Source organism: Musa acuminata, chromosome BXJ2-11 (genome assembly GCF_036884655.1).
Source record: "Musa acuminata AAA Group cultivar baxijiao chromosome BXJ2-11, Cavendish_Baxijiao_AAA, whole genome shotgun sequence".
Lineage (NCBI taxonomy): Eukaryota > Viridiplantae > Streptophyta > Magnoliopsida > Zingiberales > Musaceae > Musa > Musa acuminata.
The window spans coordinates 4,500,160-4,523,354 of record NC_088348.1 but is presented as its reverse complement, the minus strand read 5'-3'; the positions used below and the strand labels follow the sequence as shown (position 1 = coordinate 4,523,354).

The 23,195-nt window shown below is 38.5% G+C and overlaps 3 protein-coding genes and 2 long non-coding RNA genes across 5 annotated transcripts; 3 read left to right on the top strand and 2 right to left on the bottom strand.

Moving 5' to 3' along the window:
• Positions 1 to 6,445: 6,445 nt before the first annotated feature.
• LOC135627947 (uncharacterized) lies at positions 6,446 to 7,475 on the top strand. The gene is made up of 2 exons (XR_010492732.1): positions 6,446 to 6,583; positions 6,831 to 7,475. It is a non-coding gene; the product is annotated as an uncharacterized LOC135627947 (long non-coding RNA).
• LOC103970497 (protein NETWORKED 3C) lies at positions 6,661 to 8,145 on the bottom strand. The gene is made up of 3 exons (XM_009384287.3): positions 7,999 to 8,145; positions 7,779 to 7,877; positions 6,661 to 7,327 (listed from the first exon to the last, which is right to left on the bottom strand). The coding sequence occupies exons 1-3, from the start codon at positions 8,138 to 8,140 to the stop codon at positions 6,723 to 6,725; spliced, it is 846 nt and encodes a 281-aa protein (XP_009382562.3). The 5' UTR covers positions 8,141 to 8,145; the 3' UTR covers positions 6,661 to 6,722.
• A 3,145-nt stretch (positions 8,146 to 11,290) lies between these two features.
• LOC135627946 (uncharacterized) lies at positions 11,291 to 11,935 on the top strand. The gene is made up of 2 exons (XR_010492731.1): positions 11,291 to 11,405; positions 11,704 to 11,935. It is a non-coding gene; the product is annotated as an uncharacterized LOC135627946 (long non-coding RNA).
• A 263-nt stretch (positions 11,936 to 12,198) lies between these two features.
• Positions 12,199 to 16,902, bottom strand: LOC135627945 (probable nucleolar protein 5-2). The gene is made up of 10 exons (XM_065134414.1): positions 16,788 to 16,902; positions 16,346 to 16,449; positions 16,202 to 16,243; positions 15,788 to 15,967; positions 15,528 to 15,692; positions 14,990 to 15,190; positions 14,612 to 14,908; positions 13,407 to 13,607; positions 13,198 to 13,332; positions 12,199 to 12,822 (listed from the first exon to the last, which is right to left on the bottom strand). The coding sequence occupies exons 2-10, from the start codon at positions 16,421 to 16,423 to the stop codon at positions 12,364 to 12,366; spliced, it is 1,758 nt and encodes a 585-aa protein (XP_064990486.1). The 5' UTR covers positions 16,424 to 16,449; positions 16,788 to 16,902; the 3' UTR covers positions 12,199 to 12,363.
• A 4,928-nt stretch (positions 16,903 to 21,830) lies between these two features.
• LOC103970494 (glutaredoxin-C1-like) lies at positions 21,831 to 22,936 on the top strand. The gene has a single exon (XM_009384285.3). It carries the CDS (start codon positions 22,069 to 22,071, stop codon positions 22,378 to 22,380), a length of 312 nt encoding a protein of 103 aa, XP_009382560.2. The 5' UTR covers positions 21,831 to 22,068; the 3' UTR covers positions 22,381 to 22,936.
• The last annotated feature ends 259 nt before the right edge of the window (positions 22,937 to 23,195 follow it).

Genomic DNA, 23,195 nt, shown 5'->3' with positions numbered 1-23,195 from the left:
AGACCGGTAATCACTGCCTCGCTGGTCCGAACCCCAAAACCATTCCATGCCCGTCTCCAACTGGAGTTCGGCTATCTATAACAGCGTCATGTCGGAATTGAGCTACGTTAAATTTTAGTCCCACATTTCTGGTTACGTCTCGATTGCCAGTCGGGTTTATTAGCGCAAGGATGATACGATTCGAAGTGCTTTGATTCATTCTGAAGCCCTAAAAACTTGGATAAAATGTTTCTGAATTCGTTTGCATTTGAGTGAAATGGTCCCCTTTTTTTTTCGATTCGATCGATTTTTGTGTTTTTTTGGTTTTTGTGGTTGATTTGTTTCCGGTTCTCAACCAGGTTCGTTTTTTCTGATCTGATCTCCCTTTTTTGTTGTTTCTTTTTTGTTCTTCCGTTTTCGATAGAGAGTTTTTGCGCCCTTTATCGTTTTCAATCGGTTTTCCAGTTCCAGTTCTGAAACCCTAAAAACTTGGATGGGATGGTCCTGAATTCGCTTGCATTTGAGGGAAATGGTCCCAATTTTTTTTCGATTCGATCGATTTTTTTGTGCTTGGTCTGTTTTCCGTTTCTCAATCAGATTCTTTTTTCCGATCTGATCTCCCTTTTTTTCTGGTTTCTTTTTTGTTCTTTGGTTCTCAACAGGGTTTCTTCCCCCTTCTCGCTCGCAATCGATTTTCCAGTTCTGAAACCCTAAAAACTTTGATGGAATGTTCCTGAAATCGCTTTCATTCGAGCTCCACCTGCATTCTTTACACGCCAGTTACGGTGCTACCTGGGATTTTGTGATTTGTTGGTATGTTATGCACGAATACCATCTTCTTTGTATTAATTCGTTTGGCTTCTGGATTTGGCCTCCATATTTAACTTTGTCTTTTCTCAACGGTGGACTAGAAATCTACTGGTCTTATTCTTGATGATATGATGTATTAATCTTCTTTGGAGTAACATATGTTGCTGATTATTATATAATCGTTTATATTACATCAGTAAATGGTTATATTTGGTTTAGGAAGAACTTTTTACTTTAACAGAACACCTTTTCTGGAATGTGAATAATATGTGCAGCTTCTTTTGTTATTCAACTCTCACAGAGGCTTTTGATCGTCTCTTCCTACTTCTTTTGTTGAATGAGGTTAACTAGAATTTATAATACATCGCCATCAATTGTGAACTACATTGCAAGGCTCTCTGCGACTTTACACTTGGTTGTACAAATATATTGCTCCCTTCTTGAACAAACATTTAATTTCGTGGTGGTGTTCATTTTCTGCTTAAATGATCACTTATTCCTTGCTTCCTTAATATGAGTCCTTTGCATTTTTTGTATTTTAAGGCTTCTGAACTGCAATCTTTATTTCATTCATCAAGCTTGCTCATATTTCTTGTGTGGAATCGCATGAGATGGGAAAAACATAACAAACTTGGATATCCATCTGGTTGGGAAAGATGGATATAGCCATGGCCCTTCCCAAGACCTTGACAACTGTCTAACCAAAAGATTCACTTAGAGTGGTCCAAGGGGAAGAAGCAAGTTATTCTTTGGGTTTTGTTTATCTAAGATTGGAAACTAAGATTTAAGCAAAAACATGCTTGTAAAAACTGATAGGGATACTGGTCTACTCTGAGTCTCATTCCTCTTTTTTCAATAAATATTCAGACGAGGTGCACTTTTGTGTTAGTAGATAAAATAATATTTAGAATTGTACTTAAACTGGCCATCTCCTTTTAAACATACTTTGTTGTGATGAATTTAGAAGTAAAGACGAAATGTGTATGCTGTTGAAACTGTGAAAGAACAATGGAACACAATTCTAACTGTTTTTGCTCAAATCCAATGTTGGTTTAATCCATGGAAGTCATCCATCTGCCACTAGCTTTCTTCATGATTGTCTTGTCAATCAATTCTTCTCATTTATCTTTGCCACATGTGCTTGATTTTTCATGTGTAGCATTATTTGTTTCTATGTTTGGATTATCTAGCATTCGAGCCTCTATGGTAATTTAAACAAGATAAAACTCTGCAGTGCAGCTTCTGAGTAGTACGCTTTGAATTCATTAGACCTGGTGTCTGAATTTATTGCAGTAGTCTTGCTTGACATAATTATGACTCTAAAAGAGCAAACATTTATAGTTCATTTACGATTTTATTTTATTTTGTTCTCCTGTCAATCTATTTCCATTTCTCAACCATGATCTTGTAATTTCAAAGCATTTCACGATATAATTGTCCACAAATATGAGATTATGAACACACTGTGATTTACTACAGAATAGTTGCTGCCGAGTTTCAAGTTCAGGTAACAACTCTAAACAAATTAGAATTGTTTGGAGTTGCTGCAATTACAACTTTAAGAATAACTTTGGGAGTGTAAAAAGATTAGTTCCATATTGAGGTAAGTGGTAGAGGAGGTAAAGAATGGGTCGAGGTCTTTTATGTGAAACCTTCATTAACGACAGCTAACAAATTTACTTGTTTTCACCTTTTAAGTTGTTTGGGGATTGCAACTAAATATAGAAGGTACCTTAAAGTTGATTTATCATGGATCACTGTTGGTGCATATAAACAAGGATGTAGTATCTTCTTTTACAGTGAAATACTTAATCAGTATCTGTTCTCTATTATTGCTTTTCACAAATTTTCATGATTATATAGCTTGTGGTTCTTATATATGTTTTCAGTTAAACAAATGCATGTAGATTGTGAAAAACAATGAATATGCTACATTTTTAATAGCAAAGGCAGACAGACATGTCCAGTAGCCCATTCTGTAGTTTATGATTGTGATTAGTAGTAGAAGATCTCCCTGTCATAAGGTTGTTAAAAATTCATGGTTAAAATTTTTGACAGAATTCTGATCCTGCTTTTCAGCATTGCTCACATCAGTTTGCTCCGTAATTATAAATGCTGACCATATTGATTAATATTTTTTTTGTTTATTTAGCATAGGCTATCTCATTCCTGTCTCCATCCACCTTCTTTGGATTGGTCATATTTAGATTCAAGAGAAGCATAAATTTCGTGGAAAATTTTCCTCTTTCCGGTATATGAGCTACTGAACCAGATGGAATATATCTCTAGGTAGCGTAGCATTCAATTTTTTTGCATGATTGATTTTGTGCGGTAACTTGATTCATGGTTTGCATTCCTTAGTTCTTGGTTTGAGAGTGACAAACATGCAACAGGCGAAAATAAAAGAAAAAAGGTCAATGATGAGGAAGTCAAATTTGAAAAGATCTCAAACTGAACTTGCAAAGTTTAAGTTTCTCCAGCAATTTTGAGATCACAAAAGTGATGTTTATTAATTGGTGTCAATTCATGCAAAACAGAACCCTAGATAAAATCTGTAGGGTTAAAGTTAGCCAATTTGCTTGCAGAAACTATTTTCTAATTCAAAAGCCTGCTATATGTGTTATAGGACCTGTTGATGTATGCCTATAAATGCCGATACATGATTGATTCTTACGACCAGAAACTTTGCTTAATCAAGTAGATATCTGCATCAAGGTTTGCAAGTTCTTGTGAAAAATATAATGACTCCTAGGCAAATAATTGTACAATAAAAAGTTGTATTCATTGCTATGTCAAGAAAATGCAGCAACAAAAAATATTTGTAATGATTCTTGGGCATTTTAACTTAAAAAGTTCTTGGTGCTTGGTTTTAACCAAATGGCACCCCTTAAATAATTTTTAATAAGAGAAAACATTAAAAATATGCTTGCCTCTAGAGAAAACGTCCTCGTTGCTCGCTTTCGATGAGAGTCACATGAGTGGGGTTAGTGGGCTCTCGTCTTCGATTACGAGGAAAACGGAGCGATAGATGGTGATGTAGACAATGAGCTCCTTTGATCATTGAGGAAGGAGGAGATGTGGTCGTGGTGGTTGTAGCCTTGTTGAGAGAGGTGGGTGGTGATTGTCAATGGGCACCAATATCAAAGGTGTCATAAGCGATAAGAGAGAAGAGGAAGGAGATGAGATGAGAGGCTCGCGTCACTCACAAAGGAAAAAAGGGGGTGATGATGGTGGAGACGAAGGGTGTTTTCATCAAATCGATGAAAGAATGATGTCGTCGATATATGGGGCATCATTTGGTAAAAGTTCAACATTGGAATTTTTTTTTTAAGGTAAAACGTCCATGATTGCTTTTATATCTAGCTTATTCTTATTACCAGTGTAGTTTTAGGTAAAACTATTTTACTATATGCATAATGAGTGAGGAAAGCTGTATGTCTACTTAGTAGTAAAAGCCTCACTTTTGTCGGTTGATTGGCTACACAGTGTTTGGAGGTGAAGACATCGCATGTGCAGTAGAAGCCAAATAGCCCATGTTCCCTATCACTTTCAGTACTTCCACAGTGTCGTCCTCATATCATTGCAAGCCCCCATTATTTCCCATGCTCACATGCAGGGGACATTTTTTGAAGCCACACACACAGCAAAGACTTCTTTTTCTTGTGCCACAACCATGGATAGTGACTGATATCCATCAGTTGACTAGCTTCAGAGTCTTAGATTGCCTAGCTTGATGATGCCTGTCTAGTCCTCATTCTCACTCTGGGATTCACATGCTGACTAGTACTGAGCCCTCAAAGGGATTATTGCATTACAGCTACTACTTAATTGTGTAGCATAGATTAACAAGACACATTCCTCATGTGACAAACACCAGCTGTAATGGTCCATTGATGATGATGTTGCATCCCTCAATCATGTATATCATAATCAATCTAAATGTTAATACCATAATCAATCTAAATTTTAAATAAAAATTATATTTTCGTGATCCAAAGCTTTCCTCCATTAACAAAGACATTGTTTCGGTGAATTAAATTAAACCCGTCTCTGTGTGACACCTAATAGATCGGAATCACCTGTAGAAGGAAATTTAGGAGTATCTTATTATATATATTTTTTTATTAATTTTCCTTCATTCATATATTAAATTACATGCACTTAAACCCAAGACCATACCTGTGAGTGAGCACACTGCAACTTAGTAGAGGGAAACAATCTTGTGTGCGCTTTCGAGGCAATTCTAACAAGGACTTGCCTTGGGACATCCACTCACCAGCATAAATGATCAGAAGCATGGCTTTCTGGAGAGAGCGGCTTGCAGTAAAGGAAATGATCATAGGCAGAATAGCCACTGATGAGAGCAGCTTTTGGATGGGAGAAAACAAAAGAAATATAATGAGTACATGATAGCACATCATTTCACTACCATTTTTTCCAATAAATATGCAGCCAATGATATCAAATCACCACTTCCTTCACAATATTTATAGAACACCGCACCAGCAGTATGGCAAGATCAGCTCCACCACAAGTAAAATAATCTTTGAAGTAATCACAAATGCATCCACCGAGCCCTACTTACTGCAGTGAATTACTCGCCTACCATATCTTACCACCACATGAGCGCCATCCCACACGCCACGGCCATGCCCACCCTGCCGGAGCTCCAAGTAGAGTGCGCAGCCGCTGACGTCAAGTTAGTCGAGCCGGAAGGAGTGACCGCCGAATTGGGCTGTATCTCATCGGGGTTCGGCGGGCTCGGGCTCGACGGGATGATCGGCAGCGAGCTGATGGGCGGCGTCCCGGCGCGGCCTCCCGGCGTGGGGAACACCGGCATTGTGTCTGGGGCCAATGCGGGCGCCGAGGACGAGAACTCTGGCGTGGATGGAAGAAGCGCCGGCGCCGCCGAGATGGTGAAGGTCTTCAGTGCAAGAGGAAAAGAGTGAGATGGCCTGGGCGTGGTTACGAGGAGCAAAAAGGTGGCTAAGGCCGAGAAGAGCAGCTCTTTGTGACCCAAAGTGGGAGGAAGGAGGGAGAAGAGGGTGGAGATGGTGGCCATCGCGACGGTAACGGGTTAAGTGTAAGGAGGATGGGGGAAAGTGCTATGTGTGTGGGAATAAACCTCAGAGAGAGAGAGAGAGAGAGAGACTCATCGATGCAACATGGAGAGCGATGATTGGGGGACGGATGGCACGGCACAGGTTGGCAAGGGGCGCAAAGGAACAAGCAAACTCGGGCATCAAATAACATGGAATGACACCAAGGAGTGGACTGATTTGGCTCGAGCTAAGATGGAAAACAGGCCTAAAAAGCAGTGACTGTTCCTCCATGATTGGGTTTGGTGGGTGATGATGAACAAGTGATTGGCAGCTCACCTCAAATCCAACAAACCTTCCTGATTGATATGATTTTGAAGAACCATGCATTAATTCTTTTTCATCCACTCTGTTTCAGGCCTGTCTGTGAATCAAATGATAGATTGTTCCTCAGCCAAGGAATACATTTTAAGCAGAACCATATGCACATCTCCTATCAAAAGAGTGCCTGCATCTAACTTGAGGAATTCCTACCAGGTGAGTGAGGAGTTGACTGGAGGTGGTGGTCCTCGGTCCTCGTCGATATATATATATGTCAAATGCCCACCGGACTTGCGTGGGGCTGTGCTTCCATGATGTACTGCATCTTACAAGCTGTAATCCTCAGAAGTAGAACATGGAAGGAAGAAGAAGTTTGGTTAGGCCTTCTTCAACATGTCAAGCTGAATGATTGAGAGCTCTTTCGTGCCCAAAAGGTACAGAGGACTTTCACAATTTAATGGCTTTCAACTTTTTGTTACTTTTGATGCAATCCAGCAAGAATACCAAAGGATGAAGAAAGGGTAGCACAAAAGATGCATTTTTTATTTGGTTTTATGTTTTCTTTTGATTCCTTCATTGCCTCCCAAAAAGCTTCCTAGTGAGCTTCTTGAACTCAGAAATGGGTCCCTTCGTCTTCCCATCTTTGATGCACATCCTGAGACCGGCGTGCTCCTCCTTCAGGATCTGCAGCGACAACGCCAGCTGCCTGATGACATCTCTCTTCTCTTCGTCTTTTCCTGCGATCTCCGACTTCAGAGCTGCGTTCTCCTCTTTGAGTCTTTCAACCTCACCCATCAGCTTCACCAAATCCGCGTCTGGCGTCTCCCTCCCCCTGCGCTCGCCTCCTTGTTCGGGATCATCCACTTCGGACTCCTCGGAGTCGTCGTCGGAATCCGAGGCAGAGCTCCGCGACTCGTCTTCACCCTTGTCGCTGCTTATGCTCCGTGCCCAGCTCCTGTCCAACCGAGACGCACCGAGCGCCGCGGTGACGCGACATGCCGCACCGCCGGATCTGAGTTGATCGCACCGCACGGCCAGAGAGCGATGTGCGCGGTGGAAGTCCTCGATCATGCTCACCAGCTGAGGCCTCTTCTTGTAGTACATCTCGGCGCGCTTGGCGAAGGAGTCGGCATCGTCCTCCACCAATCGCAGCATCTGTTTGGTCTTCTCGTCAAGCTCTGCAAGTGAACAAACAAGATATCATTAGCATCTAAAGAAAGATTTCCCTTTCAGCTTAAAATGAATTGGTTGGTCTTCGGTTCATCGATAGACTTTCCTTCCACCTGATCCCGACAAAGACACATACTAATTTAAACTAAGATCTCACATCTCTCTTCTCTGATGCTCTCATCTTCATGTCTTGGACTCGTTGTTAGGATGATCTCATGAAGACCGACTGTGTCGGGACGACAAAGCATCAAAATGGTCATAGGGACACCAAAGACATGCTAGAAAACCACGCGAAACAATCTAAATATGTTTGTGTGTAAGTTAATTCCTGTGCTCGGATTACCCCGACACTAATCTAATCTGCTACCTAAGTCAAAAGGAGAAAATAAAATAGCACCACCAAAGCAGTATTCAAGAAATCTTTGTGAATGCATGGAATAGCGAACAAGGAAAACAAACCTGCAAGTGTTGATATCAGCCATGGAGATTGCCTGGAATTCTTGAGACTGCCGAACCACCACGACTGGGCGAGTTGCTGCTGCTGCATCGTCGCCCTCACTTGGGCAGATCATACAACAACACAAACAAAACTAAACTGTAAGTCTCAAATTATGAATAGATGTGGCCGAGCCTCGAAGCAGAAAAGCAAAAGAAGGCAAATGGAGACACAGAAAGTTACCTGATGCTTCTTCTTCTTCTTCTTCTTCTTCTTCTTCTTCTTCTTCTTCTTCTTCTTCTTCTTCTTTTCCTCTTGTTGTTGATGTAGCCATGGAAGGGGAGCCGAAGAGGAAGACTGAGCACCCCAAGAAGAAGGAATGCATGCATGTCTCTTGGCGACTTGCATGCTGTATATCCTTCCTGTTGATCTGATTCCTCCCTCCAAATTACTAATGACTCACATTAACCCGATCTGACTCCTCTTTCGATTCACAATCGAATCAACATGCAAATGTCCACCGATTTGGTTAATTTGGTTCGACTGCTTCAATCAATTAAGAGACCAATCGGACAACTAAAGAACAGAATGCATCCACCATGGTTTCATTAATCTTTTGCCTGTAAAATCCCAATGCAGTTTTCTCAATCTCTATTGTGGGAATCAATTTGATATTCTATCTTAATTAGTTCGATGTCAATCGTACCCTCTCCTGGACGAAACATTTGAGCATGATCTTAATAGACTAAGGTATTTGAGTTGGATTCGACTGTTTCCATAAACTTAGAATCTCCGTGCAAAAGAAATCACGAGCTATATTTGATGGAAAGAATAGAAGATAAAAATAATTATCGAAGAAATAATAAGTTTTATTAAAGTAACTTTAGCTTGAATATATTAATATGTTATTAAAGTAACTTCAGCTTGAATATATCACGAGCAAGAGGAGTGATCACAGACAATATGGGAGGCATGTAATGTCAACATATTTGAGTTGACTCTTATCCGGCATTTGATAAGATGACATTCTTATATAGCTCATTTCAAGAGGCCAATAAAATAAAAGAAAATTGAATAAATTATACCTTATCGAATAACTTAAGGTATAATCGATTTGTTTGAAGAAAAAATGGAACTAAAGAGAATATGATAAGCACTTGAGAAAGGAGAGTGAATGCATGTATAATCCAAATGTATAATCAATTTAGTTTTAAAAAAAAAATAAATCAAAAAAATATGATACAATTGAGAAAGAAAAATGGACATATAGTCTAAATGTGCGATCAATTTGTTTGAAAAAGAAATCAAATCAAAGAGAATATGATAAGCACTTGATAATGAATATATAGTCCGAATGCATAATCAATTTGGTTGAAGGAAAAAATCGAACCAAAAAGAATATGATAAGCACTTTAAAAAGAGCTATGATAAGCACTTGATAATGGATGTATAGTCCGAATGTGTAATCAATTTATGAAACCCAATCAAATAGAATATGATAAGCACTTTAAAAAGAAGATTGAATGTATAGTCTGAATGTATAATCAATTTGTTTGAAAAAGAAATCGTAAAAAAAATATAGTAAGCACTTGAAAAAGAAGAATGAATGTATAGTTGGAATGTGTAATCAATTTACTCAAGGAAGAAACCGAATCAAAGAGAATATGATAAGCACTTGACAAAAAAGTATGAATGTATAATCGATTTGCTTGAAGAAGAAATCGAATCAAAGAAAAATATGAGCACTTCAGAAAGAAGAATGAATATATAGTCTGAATGCATAATCAATTTGTTAGAAGAAGAAGAAATTGAATGAAAGAAGAATGAAATGTATAGTCCAGATTGAAGCATCATGTTGTATGGTGATCATTATTTCATGCAATGACTAATCCAGAATGCTACATACTATTAATTAGAATGGCTTCTGAATGCAACCTAAATCATCACACAAATAAACCCCATCGAAAGGATCAATTGGTTCTGGACTGCATCTTAATTGGATGGAATCATGTGAAAGTTCATTAACCAGCCTACTTGGATCCAATAATCTGAGCCAAAGTCTAAACCAAATCCAAGTTCCATTAGGAGGACACATTCAGCATTTATGTCCTGGTAGAATGTGTAACTTGGTTACGATACTTTAGACACTTTTTTGGACTTTGGTGGATGCATAATGCATAGAATGATAATTTGCTCGATTAAAAAATATGGATGCTTTGAATGTTTTTATTGTGGATGAATTCATCTATTTTGTTCGATCATAATATATTGGGCATTTCAGAAGTTTTTTACTTGGTTGATGCATGAGATATACAAACAAGTTTTTGGCTTAGTTTTTGTTTTGGATAAATGCATGGGATTCTTTATCTGATTAAGTTCATATCAGATTCTCCGGATTTCTTTATTCTAAGAGAACAGTGAATAGATGCTTTTGGTTTGTTAGGATATATTGAGCATTTTGGCATTTTTTGGATGGATATATCAAATTTACATATTACTTTTTTTTTCTCTGGGAATAAATACCCATTAGGTATGAGAAAATGTTTTGCTTCTTTAAATTTACTTATTATCTTTGCATTATTAAGTACGGAAATATGCTTTATTTATTCGATTAAGATGCATCAAACATTCTTTTTTTTTATTAAGATAATATACCAAATACAGGGGATGTTTTGCTTGGTAACTATGTATTAAATATTCCAAATATTTGTGTTCTAGATAAATGCATTAGATAAAAGGAGAAGTTTTTTCTCGTTATGATGTATCATATCGTCGTCTAGATACTTTTGTTCAAGGTGAATATATCAAGCGCGAGCGAGTGATACCTCAACATTAGTACATATTTTAAAAATATTAAAGATATAATATATATATATATATATATGTATATATTAAAATCTAGAGTGATAAATATTTTTTTTACATACCTTAAAAAGGATGATATGTAAAACACTCTTTCTTATATGATTTTGAATTTAGCCGTAGTTGAAATATTTTAACTATGAATTACTATACTAGGGTTGAATTATTCTAACATTAAAAAAATAAAAATATCTGAAACACTATCTCCTCAGAAAAGACCAAAGAAACAGAGAGATCATAACCTCAATAAGGCTATACAAAAACTTAAATGATGATTTATTGTTGTCATATTTTTATGTGGGTCTATAGTCATATATGACCTAAACCCACCAAAGAAAACCAGTTGATATGTCAATTTGGGTTACATCCCAATGCCTGCTTAGATGATCAAATAAACTGTATACACATACAATTAAAATGATCCAGCTGATACCAGTCCCCCTATATCATGTGTTGAGTGTCTCTCCTCCTTGGAATGAGCCACATGGATCCTTGACCTGCAGATCAATGAGGTTTTGCTGAGGCTCTTCTCACCAACCAGTGGCTCAACAAAACTCCTGTGGAAGAGTAGGTGGACATCAGCAGTTGGTTGGTATATGGATGAAGGTTAGCTTGCCTCACTCAGTCTCCAGCACTATATGTAGCTTCATAGAGCAGCCTCAACATCAGTACATCAAAAAGGCCTTGATGGGACCTGGTGGACCTGGACCAGGGTGGGCTCCCCTACCTGGAGGTCCTCCAGGTTTGACACCTGGACCAACAGGCTGCTGTGGCCTTCTCTCCTCATGGTTGGTTTTCTCAGCTTCTCTCTGTCTCTCTCCTTACCTGAACTCCTGCAACTCTCCTTCTGGTTGGCATAACTTGACATCTTGCTTCTCATGTTGACTTTTATGCTTTGGTTAGTGTTCTTTTATTACTTCTCCTTCACGATCTTTTTGGCTTCTAGGAACGATTTATTGGACAAGTCATTGATCTCTATCATGCACAATGTAGATTGCAGTGCAAGTTGGTTTGTTTAGGAAATTTGTTTAGGACAAGTCATTGTATCTTGTTGTGACACACACTTGTTTTAAACTTAAATGGCAGCTTCTACTTCCTCTGCTGCTGCTGGTTACTGGAAGACTGCTGTGGGCCCTTCTTTGGAGGTCCCCTGGGCCCTCCTCCTGGTCCACCATAGATGACAAGTGTGAGAATTCTCTCTTCAACTGGCTTGTCATTTTTCTTATGTATCAATTCATATGCTCTTTCAGAGACCTGATGATCTTTTCATGAGGTAAATAATATGATAAAATCCAACACCTTGAGTTGTTGACGGGAACCAAGTCTTCTGGAAATTACAATTTGTTCATCTGGATATTATCCAAGCAAAGGTTTGTCATGATATATCAGGGATTGTCTCTGACTGTACCTTTTTATCTCCAAATATTGTCTGATACAGGAAATTCAACAAATATGATCTCACTAAAACAAGCAAATAGTAGGACAAGATCCTGCAATGACTCATGGTTTTTAGCACTAAAATTTAGCTTGATTCATGAATTACCACTGTCAAACCATGGAGAACATTTGCTTTTCGCTATATGGGGACTGCAAAGCAATCAGTTGAATGTTATTGCAGATAACCAAAATTAAGATCATATCAGTTCAGAGGATCAAACATTAAAGGATTGAAAAAATTATACAGAAATTGATTCTCTAGACCTAGAACTACAAAGCAGCAAAGCCTTCCCCAAGCACCCTGCCACATCACAGGCCCTTGTCTTTTTTCTTCTTGTCCTTTTTCCTTTTTGATGTATTATCACCTGCAGCTTGCTCTTCTTCAGCCTGCTTTTTCTTCTTTTTCTTTTTGGAAAGCTCCTCTTCAGATTCAGGAGCAGCAATATTATCTTGGGTCACTAACTCAGTGCCCGGAGCTTTATCCTTCTTTTTCTTTTTCTTCTTTTTTGTCTGCTCTTCTGCTTCACTTATGGAAATTTGATCATCAGCACTTCCTAACTTAACCTTCTTTTTCTTCTTCTTCCTTTTCTCCCCTTCACCCTCGCCCTCCTCTTTAGGAGGGTCTTCAGAAGCTTCTCCAGTGGGTTCCAGTTCTGCTTCCTCGAGCTTCCTCTTCTTTCTAAGTGTTGCTCCCTGTTCAGCGGCTTGCTTGCTTGGAGCTAGATCAGTGGTTTGCCCAAACACAAGATCAGCTGAAGGATTATATGTCTACAGAGGCAAAGAAAAATGAAGAATTCCATTATCAGTTTCTTGAACAAGTATCCATAATAAATAAAATAAAATGACAATCTAAAATCCAAGTAATAGAGATCATGAATATTGTAATCCATAATCTACTTGGATACACGTATATAACAGGAACTGATCCTTCAAAGTTATTGAAGTCATTGTTGTGGGTAATCAAAACTTAGGTTCCTCTGGAGGGCTTCTTTCATAAATCACAAGCTTTTAAAAATCTTTACATGAAAAGAAGTCACATGATATGAATGATATATAACCCAGGGAAGATATAAATCATCAGCATCAGTTATGCAATATGAAATATTGTGCCAACAGGAATAAAAACAATGAGGCCACCCATACCTTTGCTGGAGTAATCAGAGCCCCTGCACCCTTCTTTCGATCTTTATCATAAAACTCAATCTTGGGCTTTCCTTTTGTTGACCCAGCAGAACGACCCAATTCTCTGCCCTCAAGAACCCTAAGGCGAGCTTCAAGCTATTCAAGAATTTAATATTTTCATGGCAAAACAAACTCGAGACTAAAGGCATGAGATCAAATATACATGTTACCTTAGCTCGATTTTCTAGTCCCATAGTGTTGTCTTGACCATCCCCAAGAGCATCATATCTAATAGCTAAAGCAGTTTTTGCAGCAAGAGAACGAGAAATCTTTCCTTTGATTTTTGGTGCTGCCTGACCAATTAGAGATGCATGGAAGATAAGCCCATATTTTGGTGTAGCATGTTTTGTCTTGAGAGCTCTGAACAGAGCCTGCATGTCATTAGAACACATGATAATCGAGATTTCACAAGAATGAAGCTAGAAGTAATGCAATTTTCACCAAACCACAGTGGTTCTCTGAAGATAATTAACTTTTCCTTCGTCTACAATGATTAAGTGGAGAAAAAATTCACTAGGGTGTTCCTTTTCATAAGGAGCTCACATGACATTGCTCCTCAGAACAAGAAATCTTACCCATCAAGATCGTTTGTTAATCCTACCTTAAAGTGGAACCATTCAGATTTCATATCACAATCATTCAATATTATAGGGCCCACCTAAGATCCAGTCCATCCATGAATGTGAATCATCCCATCCTAATAAAATATATATGATAAACAAAGAGATCCTACCTAATCAAGACGGCCAAGATGATCATTCTCTTTTTCTTTCACTTTTTTTGGTTTACTACTTACTACTTTTTTAGTGTCCACAAATTAGGAAGAGAGACACAAACTGTGTTCAATTAATAGAAGGCTAGTTTTTACAGCGGTGGAAGTGTCCATTTGGGACGAATCAATTTGTTGCTCTCAGAACATCCGGTAAGCAATAGAATCATTCACTTTTTTTCTATTTAATATGATAGCAAATATAAATTTTAGACCAATTATTCATAAGGTATAGACATTCTATTAATGTCAAAACCTATATTTTGTGATATCAGTCGATTCCTGACACGATATGCATGAACGTATCAGTATTGCCCAACACTGATCCATTTTTCACTGATTTATCAGCTTGTTGCAAAACTTTGATCAAAATACACTAAAATTAAATCAAACTCAATCTTAGTTGGCTCCAGATTTATGTAACAAGTCGGTTGAATAGACTAAGCAACCAAACTCGAGTGGGGTTGGTCAATTTTGACAATTCCAGCTGATTGATCACCTCAAAATTAGGAAGATACGAGATGAGCAGAAAGGATAGTTTTCTTGTGTTCAAGAGAAACAATATACAAGCATTCAAATGCCAGAATGATTAAGTGGAAAACATACCTTTTCCGCTCCAAGAATCTGAACTGTGCTACCCGGTTGCTTTGCTAGATTCAATAAGCTACCACCATGAGCAATAAGACGAGCTCCAACAAGCTCACCGACAAGAGCAGTCAAATTTGGTGCAATTGTATTCATTCTGCTTTTAAGGTAATCATAAAGTTGAGCTCTATACTCTGAAAGAGCTAGAACTTGATCGCATAGTTCTTTAATATTTGCCAAGTCTAGGTCACTAACTTCAGTTCCCATTGATATAACTGCTGCTTCCTTCAGCTCTGCTTCAGTCTCTTCAGACAGTACCTGTTAGCATGGAGAAAATAATTGGCTATTACCAAAGATCTTTGTATAATTTATAATCTTGTAGGAGAGCTAATGTTTTACCTCAGAGAAATCAAGATTGACAGCATTTGTACGGTTTCCCATCAGCTTAACTACCTTTGCATACTGAATATTGTCCTGTACAATCTTAGCAAGCTCTGGAAAATGCCATCCATACCATTCACGGACTCTCATGGCATAGGTATTGAGCTCTTTGTCAAGATCATCCAACAAACCTATGGCTTGAATAATCATTGTATCCACCTAAAATGTTCATCAGAAAGATAATGTTACAAAATAACCCAAAATGTAGGAAGATCAATAAGAAGTGCAAATAGCCATATGAAATTTCCATTTTTATTTAGCTTAAAATAGAGGCAACCCAAAGAATAATGTGTATAGGAATTGATCAGAAGGTGATCTAACAAAAAAATGAATCTGGATAGACACAAAATTGTGTTTAGACAAATACATATCTATCTATTTTCTTGATCAATAAGGAAATGGCCGTGTTATAAAAATTTTCGAACACATACACAATTGAACAACACTTCCATTAACACCCTCTAGCACAAGTTGTGATGCATAATTAAGGACTCACCTTATCAGGGCTGAATTTCAGCTTGTACCTAGATAAGCTGTGTGACAATCCCAAGCTCATTGGAGCTAAATCTTGCACGGCCAACCCAGATATAAGTTCTGTCAGCTGGTTCCTGAGTCCTCTCATTAGCTCCATTACAGCATTGTTGTGGAGACAGTCTATTTTCTGTAAATCAAGCATAAACAAATGTACTTAGCATACAAATTTGAGATTCTGCAACCATATCTTCTATGCATAATTATGCAATGCAGTTATCTAACCAGCTTCTCTTTAATTGCGTTTCCAAGTTTTGAATCAGCCACGGCCAAGGTTTCACCATCACAGTGAGTACGTAGAAACTTCCGGAGGCCCTTGCTAGGCTTGCTATCAATCAATAAGGTCGCAGCGGATAATGCATCTGAAGTGTTCTCAAATTTATTGAAAGCTTTCAGCTTTACAATCTGATGAAGCAAAATAAGTAAAAGAATTAAGATCAAAGACAAAAGAACTTGAATAACAAGTACCATCAAGACTGCTGTTTATTGTTCTATAGTCTACTAAGGCAGATACAAGTTCCCTAAGGCAACCATTAGGCGCATAATGATAATATCCACTAAAGCTGAAGGCACGGTCCTATCTGCGATGAGTAGACAACGCATAAATAAGCAAAAAACCAAGGCTACAAACGCAGTGACCTTTCTTGCCAATTCTGAGGTAGCAAACTCCTTCCACAAATCCTGCAATAGCAAACGTGGAAAATGATAATGCTAGAAAGTCAGATGATGAGATGATGAAACATATCACAAATCGACAAATATAGGGTAGGAAGACATCGTCACCTCAACTTTGTCCAGCTTCCCTTCATCCAAAACTTTGAACAAGGCAAAACCCGCAGGGGTTTCGAACAACACCAACATCTCGACGTCGGCTCTATACCACCAATCTATATCACCACATGAAAAAGAGGAATCAAACAACAAATCAGAAAAAATCCAGTAATCGGGGTTTTTGTAATACACTAGATCATAGAACAGATTCGAAGGGGTCCCAGCACCAAGATGAGGTCTTTTCAAGACAAAAACAAACCAAGGGGCTCAGTGACAGACTACACGGCTACGGGGAGACAATGGTTCGAGTTTAGGGTTTCGGCTTAGAAGCGAAGGGTTAATCGAGAAGAGGAAAAGAGGAAAAACCAAGGGATCTACATCGGCTGGGCGTTAGGGTTTTGGGTGGGCAGCGGATTCCAACCTCGAGGAGGGAGAAAGGCGAGAGCTTTGCTACCTTTTGCTTGCCCAAAAGGAAGGGTTGTGCTGCGCTGCGCCGCGCCGCAAGCAATGGACGAGCCGAAGAAGGAGAGCGGGTGTTTCGAAGGGTTGCTTAAAGAGGCGGAGAGAAGAGCGACGGGGTTTATCGCGGTAAGAGGCGAAGGAATCTGACCGTCGCTGTGTGATTCAGAGTGATCGTGACCGTTCGATGGAAATGGGTCTACATCGATCTTGATTCCTCGTACGAATCGGATCCAATCATATCGGGTAAAAATCCACATTCGATCAAGCTGGTAACCGAGTCTAAATCTAATCGGATCAAACCCTGAAGCGAGAAGTGAGTCCGTTCGTAACATTTGCAATTAACTCCACTCCTTGTTGTTATTTGTTAATCACCAACCACAATGTGAGTTATGGTCGCGGGTTAGGTTAGGTTAATAGGTGGATTAGGAAATCAATACGCCTAACCTAACCAAATCCGGTATCACTTAACCCACTTCTATTATCGTATGAATTGAAGATTAGGGATAGCTGAGTGTGTACTACGCGCTATTATCTATTCATTTTCGTTAGTATTAATTCGCTATTATCTATTATCCACATTTCTAGTTTTAACTATACAATGTATGAAATTGAGCACTCTGTTGATTCATGCAATTCAAATTTTGGTTAGCATATCCATAATAATAATAAGTTTCTTAAATTCAAAGTCAATGAAGCCCTCATCCACTACACATATTGCCATCATTTATCAAGGATTAAGGGTTTCAAGCCTCATCCGATATATTTTTAGATCGATCGAATGACGGTGTGAAACTCACTCAAAAATTATTACAAAGAAAACTTAGGTGATGCATTTATTCTTGTTCTGTTGTCTTTACTTACATAAACATAACTATTACAAAGAATTAAACTATATTCAGCCAAATATATCAAGTCTGTTGTCTTTACTTACATAAACATATATTCTTGTTCTATGCTGCAGACAAATAACACAATTACACTGTAGGAGAAGAACATATTTCCTAATCTAGACAGGAAGATGGCTTGAACTTCTTCCGCAGATGTAAATGACATATTTTATGTGTTCTTCATCAGTTGCTCACCTTCAGCAGGATTCGATGATGAAGCCTCTGGGATTGCGGTCGAGTCAATGGGGGTGTCATCAAACAATAAGTAGGCAGCATTTGTGTTCTTCATTTGGTCACCTCCAACAAGATTGGTTGACGATGACGAAGCTTCTGCAACCTCTTCTTGGGACATGCACTTCGTCTGCCCACGCCCGACCAAGTTGGTTGACGATGGCAGGCTCGCTGGGATTGTAGTGCAGTCGATCGGGATGTCATCAGACCACCGGAAGGCATCAACGTCGTTCGAGCACGGGAAGAAGGAATTGTCTGCGCACTTCACCTGCTCGCCGCTAAGGTCGTCTGACGCTAACCAGGCCATGAGGGCTTCGATCTCCTCATTAGCAAAGCCGAAGGCCACATCATCCAAGCAGTTCATCGGCTCACCTCCACCGACGTCCGTGGACATGAGTAAGTAAGGCATTGTCCGTGCACTCCATCATCTCACACTCGACTCACCTCCACCAAGGTCTCTGGGTTTGTAGTGGAGTCAACCATGGTCTTTTCCTGTTCACCGTGAAGGTCGTCTGGAGATGGCGAGGCCAAGAAGGTATCGATCACCTTATCGGGTATGACGAAGGTCAACGGGGTGACCTCCACCAAGGTCAACGGGCGTGCATAAGGCATTGTTCGCGCGCTTCATATGCTCATCCCAAAGGGGCTCTTCTGATGATGACGAGGTCGAAAAGTCTTTAAAGCTCTTCCACGGTGTCGAAGAAGGCATCATCTGTGCAGCAATCCATTAGCTCACCTCCATTGAAGTCAGTCGACGATGGTGAGACCTCTTCGATTTCGGTAGCGGTAACTTCATTCGATGCCACGGCCTCGGCCATAGGACTATCATGTGACATGAGCCATTACTAAGTTGTTCGAGATACATAACATACGTACATACATATTTATTTTCCTCAAGTGAACTTATTCTCTGACTATTTTTGAGTCATATTAAGACTTTAAAAAAAGAAAAAGATTATTTATATTTTTAGGAAGTTTCATATTTTGAAGCCCCTAAAAAATTAATTAAGTTTCTTTGTAGTATAACAATTAATGTTAGTTTTTCCATGCAAAATTAAATTTAGTATTTTGAATCTCCCAAATAAATAAAGAAGCTTTATCCATAATATAATAAATATATTTATCTTTTACAAATAAGTTAAGTTTCCTATTTTGAAGCCCAAGAATAAATTAATCAGAAACTTCCATTGAATAACAATTAATTTACTTTCGTGCAATTGTTATATTATGGAAGAATCTGATCAATTAATTATTTATGTCCATTTATTATGTCATGTGTGATACTAAAAATAAATTTAAAAAAATAAAAAAAATATTTTTATTACTTTTATTGATGTATATGACGTTATCAAACCGTATGCATATCACTTGTGTAATAATATAGTAATCAAATTGAATATCTCAAAAAAATCTTCGATTCAGTCTAACGATTAGTGATGTAAAATTAAAAGCGCTCACACATTCAATTTTTTAATAAAATAAATTAAAATTATCTTATAATACAATTAAAAGGATGCTGGGAAAAATGACAAATGACATAAAAATAGATTTTTTTTCTTCATTTTATAACTAAAAGAAATTAATGCTACCAAAAAAATTAAATAGGGCGAAGTCCCAAAAAAAAAGTTATCTTTTTGAGTTTTTCTCAAAAAGCGCTCTATTTCTAAAATTATCAAATATTATAAACATAATGTTTTTTTTACAAAATTTATAATATTTTATACTATTTTTATGAATCATAATATTTTTACATAATTATATTATTTTGGTGTAAAAACACTAAAATTGGATCGATTCATCGAAAAATAGCGGTAAAAAGGTATTTCAGGTAATAATAAAGACTTACATTTTTATAAAATTTTTAAGATTCAAATAATCTAATAAATGAATCAAACAGATATTGACTGCAGTTGAAATTTTATGTTGGCAATTTTGTGGGGGAAAAAATCGAAAGGGTCAAAATCAGGGTTCGTAGGGTTGACCAGCTGCACGTGGTCGGCGTGAGCGTGGACTGAGGAACCCTCGTGTTGCACGCATGACTTCCAACGTGAAACTCGCACATTATGCAGGGAAGATGTTCGATCAAAATCCGCATCGAGACGGCCGCCGAAAGCTACAGGCCGTACGTGCCATAGGCCACAGAATGTTGCATCTGCACGACAGCTCAGACTGACTTGTTATCATTATCGTCCCAGGATAAACTCACGTTGACAGCGTCGTCTCCACGAGGGACATGGACTTCTTTTTCTTCTCTTATTCCTCCGAGGAAAAGAGAACCTCGAACACCATGGGTGGAGCCAGGTTCTATGCCTCACCGTCGACTGTTCACCTTGGACTTCTTGGTCGGCATCTGATATTTTATAATGAAGAATACTATTAAGCCATGCAAGAAATCTGGGGACTGCATTTGCAGCAACAAAATACAAATTAAAAATAGAAGTGGGTGGAGAAGTAATCTTGCAAGGAAGAGGATGGGCATTTGGATGAAGTCCACTCACTCTCCTCCTCAGGAAGAGACTAGTTTTCCTTTGTTGTCATTTTTGCAAGGATTGCAAGCCAAGTGTTTATTGTTATTTATACAAGAAATTAGGATAATACCAAGTTTAAGGTTATGTTTATTTTTGCATGCATTTGTCTTAACTATATTTCAACATTAGTTTATGATTATTATGGTCACTAATAGCTACTATCTATATCAGATAAAACTGGGAGCAAAGAAAACATGACTATTTTATTTCATACTTTCTGACCATTTTGTTGTGCACCATAACAATTATGATGTGATGCTACATGTATAATATAAGCTAATCTGATATATTTATTGTATTATTATATAATGCATATAAAATAGAATATAACATAGTCTAGTAAGCAGACTAAATTCTATAAAATGTATGTTCAATAATATATATATATATATATATATTTATTTATTTATTTATATTTATATTTATCTTCCTTAATGTTTGTATGGTTTAGAGAGATTTACTTGTATTGTTAGTTTTATTTGTCTTACTTATCTTGTGGTTTAGATGTTTTATCTATCTTGATATGTACTTACACAGTAAAGAAGAGATAGTTTTCACCAACCAAATTTAGTGGCATCTTCAATTGAGTTTTAATAATATAGTAATTTTTTTTATTATGAACACAAATAAATCATAATTATATATTTTTAAAAATATTTTAAAGCTTTAAAGAAACTTAACATTATGATAAAACAGTAAACTCCTCTGCTTATACCATTACTAATCCTAGGAGAGGCAAAAGAAGATAAAATTAATGTACCTTTGACTTATTCTAAAGAGATATAAGTGCTTATTTTCCAAGTTCTTATATAATAATTTAGTCTTCTTTATAAATTTTCTTTAACTAAATGGCCCCTCTGTCCTCAAGTCAATATTCTCATTCTACTGGGACACACTCTTTCCACCATGGTTAAAGATGACTGTGGTGACTCCTTGATCCAACAACATGGTCAGGCTCAATGTTGAAGGTCTTCCCAGTCACCCTCAACAAGTCATGAACAGGAATTGAGCTACGAATTCCTCCTTCATACATGTTTACTGTGGCCATCTTAATTTCAACATGTGTGGTGCATTGAAGTGCCAAAGGCCACAGTGTGCCTTTCTCCTTCAAGCTTTTGGGACATAAATGAAAAGGAAGTGAAAGGTTTCCAGGAAGCTTGTGCTCAAGGCATCCCCTGGTGGCAAGATGCTGCCACTAGCGACTCATGAAAAGGAGGGATACAAGCCTTTGTCACAGACACAAAGTATAAGGGCAATTTTGACATCAGGAATTCACGGACAAGCACTGGGTGAGCCACGCTCCATTTCAGAACAATCATCTTCGGGCATGCAGCAAAAATATGCTGTGGGACATTGGCATTTGCAATCCACTACTCGTCTGCACCAGTATATATAGAGATCACAATGGGGGAGGAGCTCCAAGCAGCACACCTTCACCGATACAGATCCGTTTTCCTTATCTTCTTCAAAGTCTTCTCAGCCTGGTTATATCCATTAATCAGTCATCTCAGCTTCATCACCATTTCAGTTCTTCGAGGGGAAGCTCTTCTTTCCTCAACTCTTTGGTGGTGCTCTGCATCATCTTATTTTCTTTCTAGCTTGCAAGAACACTTGCATCCTGCACCGAATGGACAGAGTCATGAGGCTGGCGTCGCAGCGGGCGGTGGTGGTCTTCAGCTTGAGCTCATGCTGCATGTGCCACACCATCAAGCGGCTCTTCTGCGAGCTGGGGGTGAACCCGGGGATCCACGAGCTCGACGAGGATCCCAACGGGAAGGACATGGAGCGAGCACTGGCGAGAATGCTGGGCTGCAACTCGCCGGTGCCCGCCGTGTTCATCGGCGGCAGGCTTGTTGGACCAACCGACAAGGTCATGTCCCTTCACCTCGGTGGCAAGCTTGTGCCGCTGCTCCGCGACGCAGGAGCTATCTGGCTCTGATGATTCTGAGATGATGGAGACAAAACAAACCACAGATCTCTGAGTTAATGTTTTGGCTTACTGCTACTGCTTTCTTTACCTATGTAGGTAAGATGAATGTACATTGTGTTGCTTACCCTCCTTGAGATGTAATTTTCAGCACATTATGGAGTTGCTGCATCTACAAACCTGTCACTGGGTATTGAAAGGTCAGCATCTTGAGAACAAGTATCTCTCCTAGCAAATGCTTGAGACGTACTGCACGGCTAGTGTAATATCATCTTTAAAGAAGCTTCTGTTTGCTGTTTCAAGCAGGAAAAATGTAAAACCTGGTAATGTGGGAGCATAATCTTCATCTTTGGGGCTCAACTGCTACTTAAGTGATCAGATGCTCAGAGGATTTGTATGAGTAGTATCTGTTGAAGATAGGCAGAGGCAAAGTAGGCTGTAATATGCACTCCAATGTTTCAGAAGGCAACAATAGCAGAGTCACATATCAACCTTTCTCTTCCTAAATTGAGTTGATGAGTGCCTCACACATACTCCTAAGGTGAGAAATTAAGAGAAGTGATGTGATTAGAGTTCAGAAAAGGCAATATGCTAAACATGTCAGAAACACAAGAACCATTCACTTTTTCTCAGATATTTCATTCCACCATATCCAACTGACACAAAAGAAGGAGATACACTCAGCAACCAAGGATGAAGGAATATGCATCTCTGGGCCACTCTTCTACTTGAACATCACCATCATGCATGGTTGACAGAGCAAAGGCTCATATATTCTCATTTTAACACATTGATTTTTTTTCTCCTCATCAGCTCCACTTTGGACT

What these genes read in the sequence shown, in the direction of transcription:
- LOC103970497 (XM_009384287.3), bottom strand. Translation starts at nt 8,140, where the DNA reads ATGCATTCCTTCTTCTTGGGGTGCTCAGTCTTCCTCTTCGGCTCCCCT. An exon ending in AGAAGAAGAAGAAGCATCAG is followed by an intron (nt 7,878 to 7,998) that starts GTAACTTTCTGT and finishes GATCTGCCCAAG; the next exon opens with TGAGGGCGACGATGCAGCAG. An exon ending in GCTGATATCAACACTTGCAG is followed by an intron (nt 7,328 to 7,778) that starts GTTTGTTTTCCT and finishes GTTCACTTGCAG; the next exon opens with AGCTTGACGAGAAGACCAAA.
- LOC135627945 (XM_065134414.1), bottom strand. Translation starts at nt 16,423, where the DNA reads ATGTTGGTGTTGTTCGAAACCCCTGCGGGTTTTGCCTTGTTCAAAGTT. An exon ending in GACTAGAAAATCGAGCTAAG is followed by an intron (nt 13,333 to 13,406) that starts GTAACATGTATA and finishes ATTCTTGAATAG; the next exon opens with CTTGAAGCTCGCCTTAGGGT. An exon ending in CTCTGATTACTCCAGCAAAG is followed by an intron (nt 12,823 to 13,197) that starts GTATGGGTGGCC and finishes TTGCCTCTGTAG; the next exon opens with ACATATAATCCTTCAGCTGA.
- LOC103970494 (XM_009384285.3), top strand. Translation starts at nt 22,069, where the DNA reads ATGGACAGAGTCATGAGGCTGGCGTCGCAGCGGGCGGTGGTGGTCTTC.